The 19,974-nt window shown below is 44.1% G+C and overlaps 1 protein-coding gene across 1 annotated transcript in view; it reads right to left on the bottom strand.

Moving 5' to 3' along the window:
- The window catches only part of ANKRD17 (ankyrin repeat domain 17), a 69,124-nt gene extending 51,391 nt beyond the window's left edge, over nucleotides 1–17,733 (bottom strand). The window contains 1 exon segment of the mRNA XM_032187243.1: nucleotides 17,684–17,733. Within this exon segment, the coding sequence (XP_032043134.1) occupies nucleotides 17,684–17,716 (33 nt within the window). The 5' untranslated portion in view covers nucleotides 17,717–17,733.
- Nucleotides 17,734–19,974: the final 2,241 nt, after the last annotated feature.

The following is a 19,974-nucleotide window of genomic DNA, read 5'->3' as shown; positions in this document are numbered from 1 at the left end:
TTGGACCTGTGAATTGCAGAACTTTTCACGAAGCCCACAGCTACACCTCTCTTTCTCTAATTGCCTTTTATCTTAAGAGTTTTGTTAAATCCACAGTCTTGTTCTCCAGCTCGTTCAACGTGACGCTGCATCCAATACACCATGATAGCAGTCAAAGACTTCTGAACAGGGAAAAACATAACTGCCTTTTGGTAGGAGTGAAAATTCTCTTTCATTTCTGAGAAAATACTGCCTTCCCTACAGACACTACAAACCTAAGACAAAGCATTTCCATTTACCAGCCCAAGTAAACAGACATTTCCTTTTAACAGTCTCCAGATGTATTTTATTTCCCTTAACTAAAAACGTGTAGAAGAGTACACAAATGCTCCACCTCACATATCAGAACAATCAGTCTGGGTTCTCGGTCGGTACTTCTCTGATCAAACAATGCTCTGACATAATCCAATTGTTCAGTCGGTCCCAACAGAAAGGCTTTTACGAGATTTCTCCTTCTCTCAGCCCGCAATAAAACGTTATGTTCTGCACTCATCCACGTTTGTTGTGCCCATAATCATTTGTATGGAAGTTGATGTTACAGGGAAGAAAAGTACCACGTTTTGACTGCTTTCCAACAAAACAGACGAGTTTTGATGCATGAAATACAGCCATGACGAGAAATTTAAGAGTGCCTAGAAAAGTACAGTGTTAACAGAGGGACTAATCCAAACCTCTGGGTTACTGTGGTATAACTACTTACTGTGGTAACATCTCCATCTCCACTGTGCAATATAGAACATCTAGAGACACTCGGTGCTCGATGCTGACTCACACTTCTCAATCTCTCACCAGCAAGCCACGTGCGTGCAGAACTGCCGTCAGCACGCCGACCGCCACACACAGTGCTGTGAACTCCCCCCCAGCTGCTTTCTCCACGCAAGTGCCTTCCAAATCTACATCCATACCTCCATGTGGCCTCAGAGATAGAACTCAACATCCAACAAGCTTCTTCCTGGAGTTTCCCTCAAAATATGGAATAAATAAAGCTACTATTTAAAATTTCATTCATGAGCAATGGTAGAAAACAGTTCTTCAACACCCACCACCTACTAAAGCCCTTACTGCCAAACGACAGAAGACTTATTTATTCATTTAATCAGTACATAGCTGCCATGAATAGCTCTGATCATTAGTCTACAGAGCATCTCTGGCATTTAATTATCATTGCTTTAGGTATTTTCCCCTCGATCACAGCTGTCCCATAAGGACAACCCAGAAGCACTAAAGAAAAAAATGCTCTAAGCAGTCACATTCTCATCCTTCTATCAAGTTTCCCACCTATAAGATTTTTCACACCCAAGAAGCACACTTTACAGGTTTCATCTCATAGCCTTTCTCCAAGGGCATCCTGCAAGTAAGCACACAGTATTTACACAGCACACTGCTTTCCAGCATCTTGTCAGAAACAAACACTGAATAATCATTCAGGACCCTACCCCCCATTTAAGTTGTAAAAATAAACACCACGTTCCTGCAACACGCAGTATCCCGAAGCTGATGCAGAGATCGAGGGCAGCAAGGAGCTGCTTGAGCCTGCAGCACATTTAGGCGCACGCTGTCATCAGCCCAGTCAAAGCACTTGCTCAAAAAAAAAAAACCATAAAAAACATGAATACATGTTTGGGCCAACCATCCAGCAATATCTTCCTGGAAGCAACACAAGTTCCTAGATGTTTTTTTAGAAGGTGTTTACAATATGTAAGTACACAAGACAATATTCCTCTGTCTTGAAGCCATACATGTAGCCATGCTCTAAATAGTAGTAAACATATCTTGAAAAAAATACAAAGTAGAAGAGTGAAATCCGGTTTCAACGTCTAGCAGTTAGGGTGCTAACAACAGCCCTCGAAAGCTGTGAACTGGCAAGTTGTAGTTATTAACATAATAGGATGAAACATTCTAAGCTTCAGTATCCAAGCTTCATAAACAACATCTGAAACCTGTTTTGGATGAACCTAATGAGCCCAGGCAAGCATTTCAAAAGGCCCCAAAACACCTTTTCTGAAAAAAGAAAAAATTCTCTGCAGGTTTTCCCTTTTTCTTGGGGGTGGAGGCTAACCCCTATCTTCTACAGCCTTACAATTGAAAAACCAATTTATTTCTCAGCTGTTGACAGATCACTCCCACACACTTTGCCTCCTAGTAGGCACCGATTGCTAATTTGGAATTTGCTAAATTTCTACCTTGGCACTTGAGCCTTTGGTGCTTGATATCCAGAGGCTGCCAAATTGATCCGCTGAGAGCAAAGCCTTAGCACAAAGCCTTGCCCAAGAACTTCACACTGGAGAACAGCCGTTCACTGCTGTCCTGTAGCAAACCTTACCACCTAAAGCAGACTTCATCTGAGAGGCTAATTTTGTTACTTCTTAGTTAGGTACCAAAGGACTAACTGCCAATTTTGAAGAGCTGTAACAATCGATTTGGCACAGCTGCAAAATTTTTGGAGAACAGTACACAGCTTTTAAAGATGACAAGATATTTAACATGGATTTTCATGTCCGTCAGGTATTGCAAAGCCACCTTCAATCTGAAGCTGCAATCTACCAGCTCGGTGAGATTTAGTCCCCCTACTTTGAGAAGTTACCAGCATGGAGGAGGTCAAGGCAGCTTCAAATTCTTGACTTTCTCTGCTGCAATGATAGGCATTCAGTGACCAGATTTAGTCCTGAGTCACATCAGGAACACCCAGCAAGACAGCAGAGCCTGACCACAGTAATGCTACTTTCCCCTTGCTCTCCAGCCACTCATACCCAAGATAATCTCAGCTTTCACTACAGAACAGTTTTAGCCCTCGCACCTCCAATGGCAGAGAGCTCATTATTTCTATCCCTGTCCTTGTCCTTCATCTTGCTAAGACAACAGATTTTATCTTTTTTAAACCACCCATGTCACTTACTCATTCCGAGCTGGACACTAACACTCCGATCCCACAACCACTCAGGGCAGGGAGCAGGCACCCAGTCAGCACACAGACCAACCCCTTACCCCTTATTCAAGGTGATGGGCTTACAAATTCCTCCAGAGCCTGGGATCAGGACCCCATCAGGATTTTCACATACCCATGCTTTTATCGAAACCAGCTCTTAAATATTTTTGGCTGTTGAACAGTTCTGCTGAGCATCTGTTGATCACCTCCTACACCCTTGGGGATTGCTGTGTAATTGTTCCAAGTTACTGCAAGACACAGCACAAAAATATATACATACACACGCACACGCATCTTTCATCCAACTTCCACAAGCATTCCTTGAAAATTCAAAATATTTTCTACCATTCACTTCATTTACTGACCCAGAAACCTGTTTTACACATAATAGCAGTCTCTATACTATCACCTTGCAATTGGTACCTACCAGAGGAAATAAAACATGTTTCAAATGCAACAAAGATTTCTTTGCACATCACTGCTTGGTATTTTTGAACTGTTTCATACATTGAACCGTCAATGGTCACAGGATTTATGAGGGAAGAGTGAATTGATACAAAGCAATGATATATAACTGAAACCTGGCAAACCAAGCCACCTATTTTGGGCGCTCATTTTTGACTTAAGCATCCAAAACCTAACACACAAACACATAACCCCAGAACTCTGCTGGTTATGATGCTGAACTCCATCCTGTTTTCAATTTTCATGGGCTACATATTCATACCCAGCTTTCAATTACAAGTGCAAAGAACTAACTTGGAGCCTTATAAATAGAAAGGCTCATTATTCCAACTGAACTTTGTGATGTCCATACACCGTCCATACGCTGCATTTTTTGCACATGCTAGTCACAGGCCAGCTCGGTGAAAGTTTCAGATTCTTTCTCTGTAACACCAAGACAAAGCTATCTAGTTATATGCACCCCAAAACGGAACAGCAGCAGTACGACTTGATCCAACTAAACAGTAAGGCAAAAAAAATTGCACGGTTCTACTTCTTCAGCTAAGATTACACGTCTTCAGGTGTAACTACCCCTAAGGTCTGAAGCCACTTGAAAATGCAGACCTTTCCACTGTTAAGACTATCATTAAAAATTCTCCAATCAAATCTTCCTTGAGAACAAGCATCTGAGTGCTTGTCATTTTTGTGTGAACAAAACACATCACCACCTAATTTACACAACATAGCTCTAAAGAGGAAGTGACGATTTACTGGATATTTACCAGAGACACCATTTTCTTTAAATAACTATATTGAATTCTTGGTTACTGGAAGGGAAAGCATATGCTGAAGCCAAATGAACCAGAGGATCTTGCCCACTCAATTTCATCCTCACTGTTTTTGTGGTTTTCTTCCTATCTATTTTGAACCAGAAACACGTTGTACGATCCTTCCTTAGCCTACCCCACTACTACAGGAGCGTTGCAAGCACAGACACAAAGCCTTAGAGCAATGTTTCCTTTCTGCACAGCGCGGATTGCTTCCAGTTATCTGGGACAGATAATCAGATGTGCTGCCTTTCTGACGTGCCATGACCCTCCCGAAGCCGAAATGCCTTATTCAGCAGAAATCCCCAGTCTGGCAGCTGGAATGTCTCAACAGTGTCTTCTTTCATCTTATTCCATCAACTGTACACTCCAGTTCTCTTGCCACTGCTGCTCTAAAAGGAGGGGGAGGGAACGAGAAGATTAATAGTCTGTGCTGCTGAGATGGCATAACACCGTCCTCATGACTGGCACCAACGGAGTTTCTGCTGCAGGGACACCTGCATTATTACTGCAGTGTTTCTGATGACGAGACAGGTGCTGATGTACTCGCATCAGAAACCCCTCCCCTCCTCTATGGTTCATCCTTCGTATTACCAACAACAATAAAAAGAGACAAGCAGACTGAAACAGAGCTACAGAAAGGTTGTTAGTGTGGAGCCACAAGGAAAAAAGACCTTTCGTTTAATATTTTCTTTTCCATTTCAGATTTTAGCAAGCACTTGGCATACTTCCACATCAAGCAAATTTACACATTTACTGCTACTCAGCTACAATTGTCCATGCACAAAAAAATATCATGCCAACAGAAAAACACCACCACCTCCACTCAGTTTATTCAATTCCCTGCCCCAGTTTCACACTACCGGGGGACAAATTACAAGTTACGTCACTGGCATGAAATAACAGTATATTAAAAAAATAGAATCACAAAATCTGCACATAACTTACTGTAAAACTGCCTGCCATCGTGCTCCTGGACAGTACTCATTCACAACACGATAGCTGATAGGTACCACTCCAACCATTTGAACACAGGTATGCACATTCACTCCTGCTCCCACCTGCACCCCCAAAACGCTGAACAAACTCTTAATATCAACTGTCTTGTGAACTGGGTTTGAAAAGAACTCATCATAGCAGAATGCAAAGTTTCCCTGATGGTGTACTCACTTAACAGACTGCTCACGTCTCTGGATAAACCAGAGATGTTGGTGTCTACAACGAATCCACTAATATACATCTCGATCTAAGGCTGTTCCCATACCATTGGGCAGCCACCATGGAAAGTTTTCTGTCAAAATAACCCTGTCAGAGGAATGCTACAACAGAGAACTTGACCTGCCACAGGCAGTTTCTGCTACCCACAGCAAGTAACCTGTCACGTCTTCGCTGACAAGAAATTCTGTCAAACACAGAAAAATGGGCACGCAACAACCATGAAGTGAAGAGATGAAGCAGCCAGGTCTCCTGGAGTCACCCTCTCCTCTTGCTGCTCCACTGCCCCCATGTCATGGTTCGATGACAACTGCAGCCCCCTAAGACTCTCTCCCCACTACCTCACGTAAGCATCACTTCAGCTACTCACCAAGTTCCTTACAGGGCCACACAACATCCACAAGCCTGCTCATTACAGCTGCAGAGAGCTCCACGAACACGTTACGCTGCCATCTAGCCACTTCTCCACCCAGGCTGTATCACGAGCTCTTTAAAGACAAGCCTTCTGCACTGGGTAAATGGCCTGTTAGAGCTTCCTCACCTCTCCTCCTGCTCAAGGACTTCTCTGGATCAGCCCGTGCTTCTTCGAGCTCATCCTCACCACCAAGGACTAACCCACAAGTGTGGCATGTCCAGCTCTCAGCTATTAATAAGACTGCAACAAACACAGGGAACATAAGCAGTACAGAACATCTTAGCTGTACTCAAGTCCTTTCAGTTTTGTCATTCGTTACACAAAAATTGGAAAGTACATTAAGCGTGACTCCGCTCTTAAAAGATTTTGGACGTGTACCTGAGGAGCGCCTGGATTCACAGCAACACCAGCAGCTCTGAACAGCGTGTACATTACAAAGGCCTAAGCAGTGCTGCTGTGCGCGGTTACGGCCTATTCCTCGCTGCCCTACTTTCAAGGGACTAATTATTCTCTTAAGCCTTGTTTAAGGAAGGTGAGCTGAGAAGAAAAAGGAAATCCTTTTTAACGGTTGGTCATGTTTCTTTTCAACTGGACTCACCTTTTGCCTTAACCGTATACCCCAAGGAGAGATTTAAAGGATGCCTTCTCAACGCGAGCATCTCTAACCCCACAACAAAGCACCCTGCTACAGATCCCACAACCACTGATGTATGACCTTCAAGTATCCTCTTTGACAATGACACCTAAGGAAAAGGTGAAAAAAAAATCCCAAGTTATTAAAAGGACAAACGCATTGTTTATATTATATCTGAAAAAGTCAGGCTTGAAATCCCAACCAGAAATTAGTATTGTTATCCGTGGCTAACTTCAGGGAGCTCGTCTGCATCTTTGTGGCCTGCAGAGTCTTCAAGGAGAAGTATCTAGAGCCTTCTTTTCACAGCTCGATAAGCAGCCATTTCTCTGTCACTCTCTCAGGCTTTGTTGCAACAGATCAAGACCCTTAACTAATCCTTTGAGAAGGGAGTTTAGAGCAGCTTAGCACAACTAAAGGTGGCCCAGCTTCCCACAAGCGCTTTTACTGGCCCGACGCACTCGGTCTCAGTTCCAGTTCAGAGCTGTGCACACCCACCCATTTCCATTGCCAGATGAAGAAGTTGTTTTTCTAAGGATTTGAGATTAGCGCTGCGGAACAATGGAAGCACAACATCATAACTTTTATATAGACAAAGCCAGAAGCGAAGCTCAGTGCAGAAACAGTGCTGTGGCGCCTTGCCTTCACCCACATCTCCTAACGGCATAGTTTAGGACTGCTAAAACAAGAGCAGTTCCCTCCAATTTGAGCACACGTTTATTTCTTGTGACGAGGACAAGCCTCAAATGACCCAAGGCAGCTTCTCTGTAGGCTATGCCAAGGAAGCTGCTGAACTTTGCAAATTGTTTGTTCATTTATTCACATCAGTCAGAGGCGAGACCACTCCCCCATCTCCCAGAAGATGTAATTTCCAGCAATACAGTCCTATATCCATTCAAAATACATTACCAAAAAGAGAACCGCCACTAACACATCTACCTGGTGAGCTTTCACTGACAGCACGCTGCACTTAGGAGGTTAAAAAGAGGGAAAACACCAACCTCCCCAGTCTCCACGACAAAATGCTTGAGATTGCTGTGCTAAACCTGCCAGAAAGCGTTCCTCAGCCAGCATGACTCTTGACAATTAGCCTAGTCAGCTTGGCTTCTTTCCTCCCTGTATCTGCGAGCAACTACAGCAGTGGTGTATCAGCTCCAATTCCCTCCAGGAGCTTACTCCTTCTGTTCCCTCGCTGCTGTCAGATGACTTTTTCTGCATATTTCTGATCTCCGATCTCGCAGCCTAACTCGAGTGTAGAACACAGTGGAGCTCAGATACTGATGTTTGCCACAGTGCCTCCAAACAGGAGGCAGATGACTGCACGGTGTGGGCTGTAATCCACACACAGTACAACCTCCATGCCCTGCAACTCATGATGCGCACAAGAGCCACTAGGACAACAGCACTTGGCTTCAACACCCCCCAGAAAGCAAGTGATCTGTGCTTGTCCACACATTTTCATCTGCAAATACAGATACTGAGACAGAGATTGATCACATCACACACAAGAGATACTACAGGAGTGGAGATAAAGGATTAAGCAGCTCATATTATGTCACATGCTACCTCAAGACTAAACATCCTGATGCCTAAGGCACTGCTTCACTAAAACACCACACCCCCATCTCTACAAAATGACTCCCTGCCCCAAACACCCCAAGTAGCAGCTGCACTGAGGTCCTTCTGACAGTGCCCATTGATACCCATCACCCTGCAGTTGCTCCCGACTCTGCAGTGATGAGTATCATCCCATTTTCTTCCTCTGGGAAGAGGAACCCACCATGCTACAGCTTCCTGAAAGCATGGATCGATTGTCTTTGGTGAATTCAACAGGTGCTGAAAGGGTTCCGTGCTTCACATCAATTTCCTGCAAAACTGTACTACTGAATTAGGGCAGGGAGAGCATGCAAACATGACTGTTAAAATTCCCCTTCGCTGCCGTGCCGTTCCCCTGCTGCACGATAAACTCCAGTTCCACTTCCGTATTGGCACCTTGAGCTCCTTCACATGTCCAAAAACCACCAGGCTGGCAGTCCAACCTCCCTCAACAGATCAGTCACCCAGCCACTGTATTTCAAAGCTGCCACAGCCCTACAACAACAACCAACCCCAATTCAAGTAGGAAAAGAAGAAATCCTCTGCCTTCTTCTTTATGCTCAGGATCACATGTATCTGTCAGGCAGCTAGGTGAACTCCTTCCTGGAAAAAACACAGCAAAAATCCAGTGCTTTGACAGCACCCTGCCTGAAGCCAACTTCCCTTGATGAACCACCCAAGCAGTCCAGAAAGACTGCCCAAGTGGCACCAAGAAGCTCTATTTCCACAGGACCACTTGGCTTTTTCACAGATAGCTTCTCAGCACCCTGCACTAGTAGCACTGCACTGCCAAAACTTAGTTACTTACTGACACACTGGGTAAGGTGCTTAGGGCTTACCTGAAGGCACAAAGCGAGCTGCACACCTGTATTACATCAGTGCTTAAAAGGCCTCACAGAGGCCCTCACAGAGTGGTTTCCCCCAAAGCATCCCACTCTCTTGTTTTAATAAAAGCCTACGTGGAAATCGGCATAAGGCTTCAGTAACATCAGCCAGCTTGCCGCTAAGAATGATGCGCCAAACTCGGGGCAGCAAACCTGGGTTTTGTGACAGTAGCACAGGGGACCAAAGAAATGCAGGAAAGTGCAGTAGAGACATTCTCAGCCCCAGGTGAGGTAAGCATCCCACTGGGGCCACCAGCTCACTCCCTGCCTTCTCTGACATCAAGTAGGAGAGGGCACAAATGAAAACGAAGCGCCCTGAAAGATCAAAGATGAAAGAAACACAGTTGAAAGTTACAAAAGCTGTCACACCCAGTGGAAAACGGTCTCTTTGCTTGTGCTCAGAAAAATGAAGACCTACTTTATAGAAAAAGACGTTGACAGTGGCAGTTACCCACCTCTTCCAGAACAGCAAGGAAGAAAAGCTCTCTGCCTCCCACTGCAGTCTGCCTGGTTTGCCCTTCAGGCACAACCCTCCCAGAGCTGTTTTTTCTCATTTAAGAAAGTACCAGAGAATAAAGGCTTTGGGGAAAAAGAGCTAACATGCAATTTTTGATGAACATTTTCATTGCTCTCCACAAAGGGATGATGATGAACAGCACTAGCACTCCTGTTCACCCGAGCTGCATATTTCTTCCTTATTTTTCTTGTTTAAATCAAACATTTTCCAATTCTCAGTTCTGATCGCTCCTGCACATAAGCCAACAAGCTTATTTGAGGCACTAGACCCATACTCACTGCAAGGACTTTCAAGTTGATTTTATCTCTCACTGTGGCTACTGAGCATAAAACAGTCAGCAAGTGACCCGAACCGCATAACACCACTTGTTTTTGAAACAGAAATAGTTTTAAACTGCCCACATGTTTTCTTAAACAAATTTGGCAGGAAATCATTCCCTTCTGCAAGTCCTTTTTGTCAGTTAGTCTTCACAACAGCCTGGAAGCACTCTGCAGCGAAAGATGAAGCTGCAGAAGGTAACAAGGACATGTGGAGGAGGGACAGGACAAATGCTCCAACAGCCATTCTGTCTCAGTCAAACCCAGAATTCCCTTTGGCATGAATGAAACTCGTGTTTGCATGTGCCTGTCTGCAGGAATGCAGCAGGGATCTGAAACAAAATTCAGGAACGCTAAAACAATTTTCTTTTTCTTCTTTGTGTAATGTGTAGCTTGGCCATAGCTTTTCTTTCACATGATCCAAGTGATTAAAGCACCACTCCACCATACAGTGCACTGCACAGGGCAACTGGAAACCCTCTTGCCGTGGTCTTCACTCAATAAGCTATCCCTGGAGTAAAAGAACAAACCAACTGCGCTGGACACTTGCCCCACAGCTCATGTTTCTCAATGCTGGGTAGCAGCCCCTTAAATCAAGCCACATCATTCTAAATCCCTAATACACATTACACAGTAATGCATGCATACTTGTAGAAATAAGAAAAAAGTGAACAAGACAAGGAAAAAAATATTTACTAGAAGAAGGACTTTCTTTTTCCAAACACTCCTGTACCGAGAGAAAAAAGATTGCGACATACCAGACAGTTGCCTTTTTGTCCTCAGCATCCCTGGTGTTTTGATAAAATTGCTGCTCTGTTCAGAACCTGCAGGTTCAGCTACTGTTCCCTTCTACCCTAATTTCCAAGCCAGAGAACAGCCAAGAGATCAGCCAGGCTGCTACTGCTTAAACCACACCACCACAGCAGTGCTCCAAAAGTCTGCAGAATGCTTCCAGCAGAAAAGTGCTTTATTTGAGTTGAGGTCACTGAGAAGGGACCGTCCCAAGCTGTTTAAATCATATGCCATTCAACTGAAGAACAAACTCCACAAATCTCATTTTTTCCTGTACAGATGACCACTAAGAACTTGCTGGTGTACTGCTTCCAAAAGCTGCGTGCTCTGCCTTCTACTTAACCCATCAGGATCAGGGACAGTAAAGTAGAAACCCAAGTTCCTTAAATGACATCTACTTTTCCCAGATGTAATTAGCTTGCTCAAGTCTCCGCTCAATAACCTGCATCATGAAGCACAGCCAAGTCAAACTATTATGTAGATAGTTTTAGAAAAATAACCAAAAATAGTTTGGGAAGACAGGATTCAGTACGTCAAGAGCTTGGAAATTAATTCAAGTCGCTCCAGTTTTGTTAATTGGTATTCATTCTTGTCTTATAAATGGAGAAATAGCAATGCAACTGTCCTGAAACAACTGACTAAACTCACAGACAAGAACCGAGGCCAATAAAAAAAACAACAAAATGTGACCAAGCATAATGCTGATTTCCTTGACTTCCCACTGCTAAAAGTGTCTTTTTTAGCAGTTACAATTGAAGCCTTTTATTCAATAAAGGATCTGGTATGGCCTAGTTTTCCAGTCTTCTCTTCTGGTGAGAAGCGAGGGTATAAAGTTACGGTAGGAGACAGTTGGGTTCAGTGTCCGATCAGGATTCCTATTGTTACCACCCAGGCAACTGAGCACAGAGGGAATTATTTCTAATAACTTCCACCCATTTGGTTAAAATCCTCACAAGCTTGGTAGCCATCCATTTCTTCCCTCGATACCGAACAGTGCCAAGCATACCTAACAAATGAACAACAATGCATTTTGCTGTGTTTAGCAGACCCCACTGAGCGCTTCTCCACACTGAACATATCTGCATGTTTTTTTTTACATATGGTAAATTAACAGACTTGCAAAGGCAGCATAAGAAATGCCCGAGTGTTTGACCAAATCAAAATACATTTTTCTTCCTCCTGCTCATCAAATAGGTCTTGAAAAACTGAGGTTTAAGGGCAAAACAAAGGGAGCAGCTTAAAGTAGTCCCTTCTTTTCACCATTTGCTCCAGCCTGCTAGACAGAAATGTCATATGCCATGCTCCCTCAAATACCTATTGCCACTTTGATATCTGCTCTCCTCTTTATGCTTCTGATCACATTTGTTCAATGAAGGTGTTTTAGCACATTTATTCTATGTTAATACGAACCCAGCTCCAACATCAGCTTCTCAGTAGGACACACTGCATCATTAATCAAATTTTGTTTCCTTCCCTCCAGCACAAATCACGCTCAGCTATATTCAGATCTCAAAACTGCTAGAGTACAAAGCTGCTTTTCAGATTACAACAATCCTGTCCACAGCAAGGGATGGGCACAATCCCTTTCTTCTTCAAATACCATCTCAGATGTTCAACTCATCACCTACCAACATGAATGTTACTGGTTTAAGTGCAACAACATTGAGGAAATTGTGCAAGAGCAGCAACATAAGAGGTGGTAGCCATAAACTGATGAAGACCCAATATTTATACTAACAGATAATCCACACTTCATTCTCACTCAATGTAAAGTGTAGCAGGTTGATTTGAGCCTGAGTTACAGCTGTAGTGTACGTGACTTCCTATCAGCCTACAGAACCAGGTAATTCCAGCAACATAAAGACATGAAGAGATTTCATGCGTATTTGGGGAAAAAGGGAAAAGTACCTCATCCAGGAGAAGAACCTTGTTGTATGTTTCCACAAATTTTGAAGAAAAGATGTACAAAAAGAAATTGGAAATAAGCTCACCTGCTTAAAACACTTGACTCCTTTTTCTTTCTGATCAAGTATCCGATTTGAACTAACCACTTAGAAAAGCTGAAGAGTTGGGGTTCCAGGAGACCTTTGCAAATTATCCGACCCCACCTGCTTGTCAAATCAAAGCCTTCAGTTAGATGATCTCAATTAGCAACTTGCTCACTGGCAACCACTTAATGATGACCTTTTCAATGGCAGTTTCTGAGTATGGAGCTCTTAACTGCCTTAAAGTTTCTCACACAATACCTGTATTTTCATATTAATGTACAAACAACAAACTGTTACTGAAAAAAGATAAAACCAACAAAACAAAAAACAATGATGGTATTTATTTGTACCATCAGGCTTGTAATATCTTCTTGCAAATGGAAGTAGAAACAGATGAAAACTCAAAGGAAATATCGACCAGCTTTTATTTCTTGCTAGCCAGTTAAGGTAACCCGGCTTCAGCAGCTGAAAAATAGTACCCGGTACTGCTGGTTTCCACTCACCTCCACAAAGCTGCAAACACACACAAGCTGGCCATCGCCTAGGCCCTGCTATCACTGCTCTTCTGTCAGAGCGACACCATTCTGTCAGTTCCATGGAGTCACGAGAAGACGGCAACCAAAGAAGTTTCTCACTACATAATCAGTTGCACAGCAGATCAGTAAGCCGTGCATAAATAAATAGCTCAGCCAGAAACTTGAGGTAAACTACAAAAATGGACCAGTCTTCTCCAGCTGACTCAAGAAGGGGGCAACAGAAGCATTTTTTCCATCAGTGTTTCCTAGAAGCAGGGCACGTGCAAATTTTAACATCCTGCTCTTCCTTGCTGCATTAGCCTCACCATGACTGTTGTTACACACCTTGGCTGCAGGTCAGTAGGCATGTTAATGCTCTGCTCTAACCAAATGCTCTGCTCTTCTTGAACTTGGGGCAACTTATGCCACCATCAGCTAGCGACTGACAAGACAACCACATGAACACTGACTGGATACAAGCAACTGACAGAACGTAAGGTCATACCCAGCAGAACACATCCCAAAACAAAGTTCAGCCCTACTCCAGAGCACAGCACAACCTCGCTGCATTACAGCAGGCAGAAATGTCTCTTCCCTTACTTATTGCCTTGCCATGATATCCCACTAAACCTTTAAATCTATGTGCATGCATGTGTGAGGAGAGACATGGGCACATCACAGCATTTAAGTGTAAGCATTCTTGTTAACATTATTTCAATGACCTTTGAAAAAAAGACTGAGCTCTATATATCCCACCACCTTGGACCCAGACAGTAACATAACTGATATTCATCACATAGGCTCAGGACTATATGACCCAAACTTTTTAATGCTGCCTTAAAAAAAAAAAAAAAAAAAAAGACAAGAGTACAGTAGTGTTCCAATTTACTTGAAAATAACACGAGGTAGTTGCTAACAGAAGGTTTATGAAAACTGCAACTTATCTCTAGGAAATGCTGGAGCACATTAGTAGCCATTGTCTTCTTCACAAACAAAAACATTTCAAGACGATGGGAAAACAGGTATAAAGTTAAACAGGCAAGACAACCCACAGAAACTATAAGCAACAGAGAAGGAAAAATATTAGGCTAAGAGTTAGCACGTAGCAAAGATACAAACTAATGCCCCAAATGAAAATACTGCAACATCATCCCAGTCTTCATCTTCACACCAAAAAAACACAAGGTTTATAAATATGAAGTGCTTTGGTGTGTTAAAAATAGCATTGCAGAGGCCTCCTTGATCTCTGGATGTGCATTAGACATGACCTTTCTATGTCACATTCAGTGATCTCCTTGCTCTTCCTTCTCTTAGCATTTCATCAATAACCCATGTACTCAAGCAGGAAAGTCTCCACTCCACGTAAAGCTTTTGGTCACTATCTAAGCTATGCTCCACTGTCTGCACTGTGGCTCTAGACTAATCAAGATGTGATGGAGGTGATCCTTTTTTATCATCCTGCTTCTTACCAATATCAATCCTGTATCAGCCACGCATGAAGCAACTAAGGCAGGATCTTCATAGGTTGTAAAAACAACTCCATGGCTCCAGTAAACAATTCAGAAGTCTTCAGCAGTTAGGAAATACTCTATGTGTTAAAATAAGAAAGGTGTGTGCTCACAATGACTTCGAGTCTCTGCCCAAAGGTGGTGAAGAATATTTACCTTATGCTGAAAAGCTGAAGTTTTTTTTTTAAATGCACTTACTAAGGACATTAATAATCAACTGCTGCATGTGGGCTGGCATTATATTCCAGCTCGTTTCTGCCAAGTCAAGCACAGACAAACTTTCAAACCACCTGAAGGTCAGAACACATGGCTGCTTCTCTTGACAAGTTTCAAAACAACACAGGGAATATCAGGCCACTCCTCTACTTCCATAAGCTTTGTTAAGTGCTTTTCTGCACACCAGAATACAGACCGCACCCTCATCTGTCAGGAAGCAACATACCTCCTTTTCTTCCAACAACAAAAAGTGTTTGTTGATTAACTCAAGCGACCAAAGAGCAACTGCTGGTTTATGCCTCTATTTGAATGCCACATTTCAGTCTCCTGTAGCACAGTAATTTCTCCAGTAGCACATGAGCCAAAAACCTAAATGTTATACTAACAACAAAATTTCTGTCATCAGTTAAGTCACACGTATAAAAAAAGGCATTGCCAAGATACGCATATCAGAAGAACCAAAGGAACAAAAACTAACTGCAGCTGAACCCCGTGGTATTTAAATTTGATTCAGCTGCATTCCTTCGCAGTACTTTCAATACCAAATGCGAGTAGCACAGCCAGGACCCTGTTCACCTTGAGCTGAGAGCAGGAGAGCAGCACAAGGGCTGCAGTAAATACAACCTTCTTTGAAGGTGGTGTAAGCGTGCAGCAGCCAGAACGCTAAATGACATCCTTCATGCTGTTGACCTAATGACCATTTCTGACTGCAGTTGCATTAAGCTTGCTGGAGAAATATTTTAGTTTTATCCTCACAAAGGAAAGCAGAAGTCTTAGGGAAAAACATTTCCAAGAGTCCTGCAACTTCAGCAACGAAATAAGCCAACATAGAACATGCTTTCACCTCATCTTGTTTCACCCTTTCCATACAGAAGTAGCCCTCACAAGAGGGCAAGCTTGAACATGTGAACTAAGAATTACTTGATTACTATCCACATTTTTCAACCCCAAAGTGATTTTTGCCCCAGAAGCACCCACTCTCTCCCTGCGGTTAGGACCTCTAACACCATTAGAGCCTCAGTCTCCAGGCAAACTCAATGACGAAACTACCAGGCCACAGAAGTGCCTTTTTTCTTCTGTTTTAAGCTCTAAGCAATGTCTAGGTGAAAAAAATTACTGAAGATTTTGTGAAAATGCAAGTACTGCTTCATCTGAATTTAATTCAATACTAAGCAGTACAAACCGTCCAGTGAGTGAGATCCAGCTTAGACTCTGCTACCTAACCAACAGCAGCTCTCCCAACCTTCATGCCACTCTTTGGCTGCTCCACAGGAGAAAAAAAAGCCCTAAAATGAAGAATAAAACACAGACACGAGCACACTTTTAAAAGCTTCAATAGAAACAGGCTTTGGGATGACCAAGTTTGACTTCTGAATCCCCAATGGGAACTCCAGGCAGCTGTGTTTCATGTAATGATGCACTAAGATATCAGAAACTGCCCTTACTGCTTCCAGAGTTTCATGAACAGAGATGCAGTCACATTACGTTAAGCTGGCATCATGTAAGCTATACAGCAGCTTGATTTTTAAGGATGTTTTGCCTGGATACAGTTAGTCTCATTACCATGAAAATAACATGCTACAAGACTACTGAAAGGTACCAAATCCAAACTAATCTGAGAAGCAAGAATTGCTTAGCTCACACACACAAACCCACAATACTGCTATACTAAGACAAGTAATATACTCACTTTTCCAAAAATTAGAAAAAAAAATGAAGCAATGACAAGTATTTTATTAACTCGGCATACCATGGAGCTGCACATGACAATTATAGCTCACAAGAAAAGAAAGAAAAAGCTTTCCACATTCACAAAGACAAATGAAGTACCGAAATGTTTTTCTGATGGCAAAGAGCCCAGTTCACTTTTGGTCTTCCTAGCTCACCACAGAAACCCAGCCACACAGAAATACCGGTAGCAGTGCCTTGTCCAGACATCTCTAACAATTTAAGCATGCACTGCGCAGTTGTGTTAGCATTCTGAATGTAAATGTGCTGAAATCACAGCGCTCACAAGGAAGTTAACACTAACATTACATGTTTTTATGGATATAAAATTTTAGGCCAAAGAGCAGCATGGCCATTCTGGAAAAAAAAATACTGAACAAACATCACTGTAAGCAGCGTTTTGTGGAAGTTTCAGCAGCTGCTAAAACAAGGTAGCAGCTTCTCCTTATAATTAAGACTACATGCAAATACTTGGAAAAGTCAGCTGGCAAGGCGATTGTGCTCTTGCTTGCAAAACCAGAACCACCACCACTACCACAACAACAAAAAAGCCTTCCTTGAACTGCAACAGTTACTTGTTAGTACAATGTGGACTACAGAGCTGTGTCACTTGGAGATTCCTAAACCAGGCTCTCCTCCTTAAGCTCAAAGAGCATTTTGAAGTTTCACTCCAAGACAGGGAAACGTTTCTTTCTGTAACACAGGATCCTACTTCTGCAGGGGACATAAGAACAGCCTGTACCTACTCAAGGAGACAAGACACACAGGAATCCCGCAGGCCTATCACATACAGTGCAGGATCAGCCCCGGCTATGAGATGCATGGTGACAGCTGGTCATCCTGCGCCAGGTCCCCAGCCACCAACCTGCGGGGTCCCCTGGGACCAGACGGCTCCCCCTGGTACCGGAGGGCTCCCCGCCCCTTGCAGGCCGCTGTCCGGCCGCTGGCAGAAGGCGGAGGCAGGGCAGCAGCGTGTGGAAAAAGCCCCAAGACCGAGGGCTGCCCAAGGCTTGTGCAGCGCAGAGCAGAGGCTGGGAGGGGAACGTGGCCGCCCGCAGCCCCCGGGGGGCTCGGCCGCCACCCCAAGCCCGCGCCCCTTTGTTCTGCGGCCCTCTCCCGCCCTACCTCCAGGATGTCCTCCAGCACGTAGGCCTCCATCGCGGCGGCTGCCTCCTTTGCCCAGCCTCAGTGCCCGGCCATGCCCCGCTCCCCGCCGCCTGCCGCCCCCGGGACGGACGGAAGGACGGACGGGCTGCCCGGCACCAGCACGCTCGCTTCCCCCCCCCCGCTGTCAGCACGGGAAGAGGAAATGGACGCTTCCACCCAGCGCGGGGCGGGCGCCTACCACCCGAGCGCGGGGGGGGCGGCCGCTGTCAGGGGCTGCGGCCCCTCGGGGGTAGCCGGGCGTTGACCGCCAAGGCCCAAAGGCGCCATCCCCAACCAGCCCCGGCTCCTTGGCACGGCTTTGGGCACGCGTCGCTGCGCCTCGCCCCGGGCGGGCGGCTCGCCTTCCTCCCGTGGCCTCCGCAACCCCGCGGGAGCGAGTACAAAGGGCTCGTCGAAGGCTCTGCTGGAAAAAAAATAAAAAGTTAGCTCGGCGTCCAAAGGCTCCGGACGAGGCCTCGACCTCCTCGCCCAGCTCAGCGAGATGCCCTGAGTGCTCCTGCCCATGGGCCAGCTGCTTTCCGGCCCCAAAAGCAGACGTGGGTCTGTTTGCGGCCTCCCTCTCCTATCCACTTGTGGTAGCACTGCACACCCCTCATAACCCTTAAGAACAAAAATACCCAACACCTCAGATCAAGCAGTACCACATAGCTGGCTCACTTACTTCTTTTTTTGGCCTGGGATTTGTCTTCCCTTCGCAACAAAGCCTCCTCCAAACAGCACACAACTGTGGTATCCATTCTGCACACAGCAGGTCACAAAAATCACCTATCCTATTGGCAGCTTTCAATACATTTCATTTTCCAGTTTTCAAAAAAATAAACATCATTGACCCCATAAAAATCAGCCCCAACTCATTTTAGCAGAGCACAGTAGGGCTTTTGGCCAAACTAACTTTACATTCAGACTTGAAACGCTAACAAATAACTTGGTAAAAACTGAATATTTTCTTAAAAATGAGAACTGCATTGCTAACAAATACCCTCTCTCAGCAAAAATATTTTTAACAAGTTTTTGACAGCTGCCCAGGCTGCCTCACTTGTAGCAAGTTACTGTGGACCAGTCCAAGTTTTAGGCACAGCCCTGTTCTCTTGTTACAGTTTCCACACTTGCAACAATAAATGAATGGGGAATACACCCTATTCACCTAGCAGAAAACCCTCACTTTACCAGAGCTCTACACCTGCTCACGTGCTCCATCCTATTTTACCACTCTAGGGAACACCTCAGATCTGATATCTTTTTACTATAACTTACTCAAGGAGCACCTCCTCGATGGGCTGTTTGTCTTCAGCACTGCCTTGAGTCCTTTTTCAGAATTTGTTCTTACATAATTATAAAGGGCATGAGAATTTTTCTGTGACATCAGATACCTTACTGAACCTGTGCTTGCCTTTTGCCTGTTCTGAGAGGAAATTTGACCAGCTGAGGTACCACACCAGAAGACCAAAGTGACAAATGCAGTTTATTACTATTTAGGCTGCTATTCAACCAGTTCTCCAGAACAACAACAAAAAATTAACAAAAACCTTTTAGGAGGTTAAATCTGCAGACAATACATTTAGCAACAATTTCTGTGAGCTTCAATATATGGAAATTTACCAACAGCACAGGGATTCTGGAGGCAGCACTGCCTTCATGCCATCCTATTAAATTTTGCTGGGCATGCGTACTTGTAACAGCAGCTAGATAGCCAGGAAGATTAATACAACTCTAAGTTGCCTTGAGGGATGTGAATCATACAGACATCTACCTATCCCAGCCTACTTTCTGTAGGAAAGTGTTGTCCACGTGAAAAATCACCAGACAAAATTCCACAGTTCCCTTCAAACACTACTTTCCAGTCATTTCTGAGTGCCTTGGCAATCCCCTGCAACTGGTCCTGCACTGCATTGATTATACAGAAATGTTAGGCAAGTACAAAGCTAGCCCTTCCAGCCTGAAGCATTCCTTGAAAAAGCAGAGCTAAAAAACCCACAAACCTCCCACATAACAGCTATGTCTCAGAAGACCAGTTCCTCAATCTTCCAAGCATAAGAAAAGAAAGTACAAATACCTTATATCACCCCAAAAAACATAATTTTAGCACTCGGTTTTGTGCTAAGATACATTACATATGACAACACCAAAAACATTTTGAAATGGAAAGACAGCAGAGCAGAACAAAAGTTGCTTGATGTACACAACAGGAATAGCAGCACCTTCTCCATTTTCTACTGAACAAGTGCAAGATTTTGAGGAGAAACAAGCTC

Source organism: Aythya fuligula, chromosome 4, assembly GCF_009819795.1.
Source record: "Aythya fuligula isolate bAytFul2 chromosome 4, bAytFul2.pri, whole genome shotgun sequence".
Lineage (NCBI taxonomy): Eukaryota > Metazoa > Chordata > Aves > Anseriformes > Anatidae > Aythya > Aythya fuligula.
The sequence above is the reverse complement of the archived record's forward strand: the minus strand, read 5'-3'. Positions and strand labels throughout refer to the sequence as shown.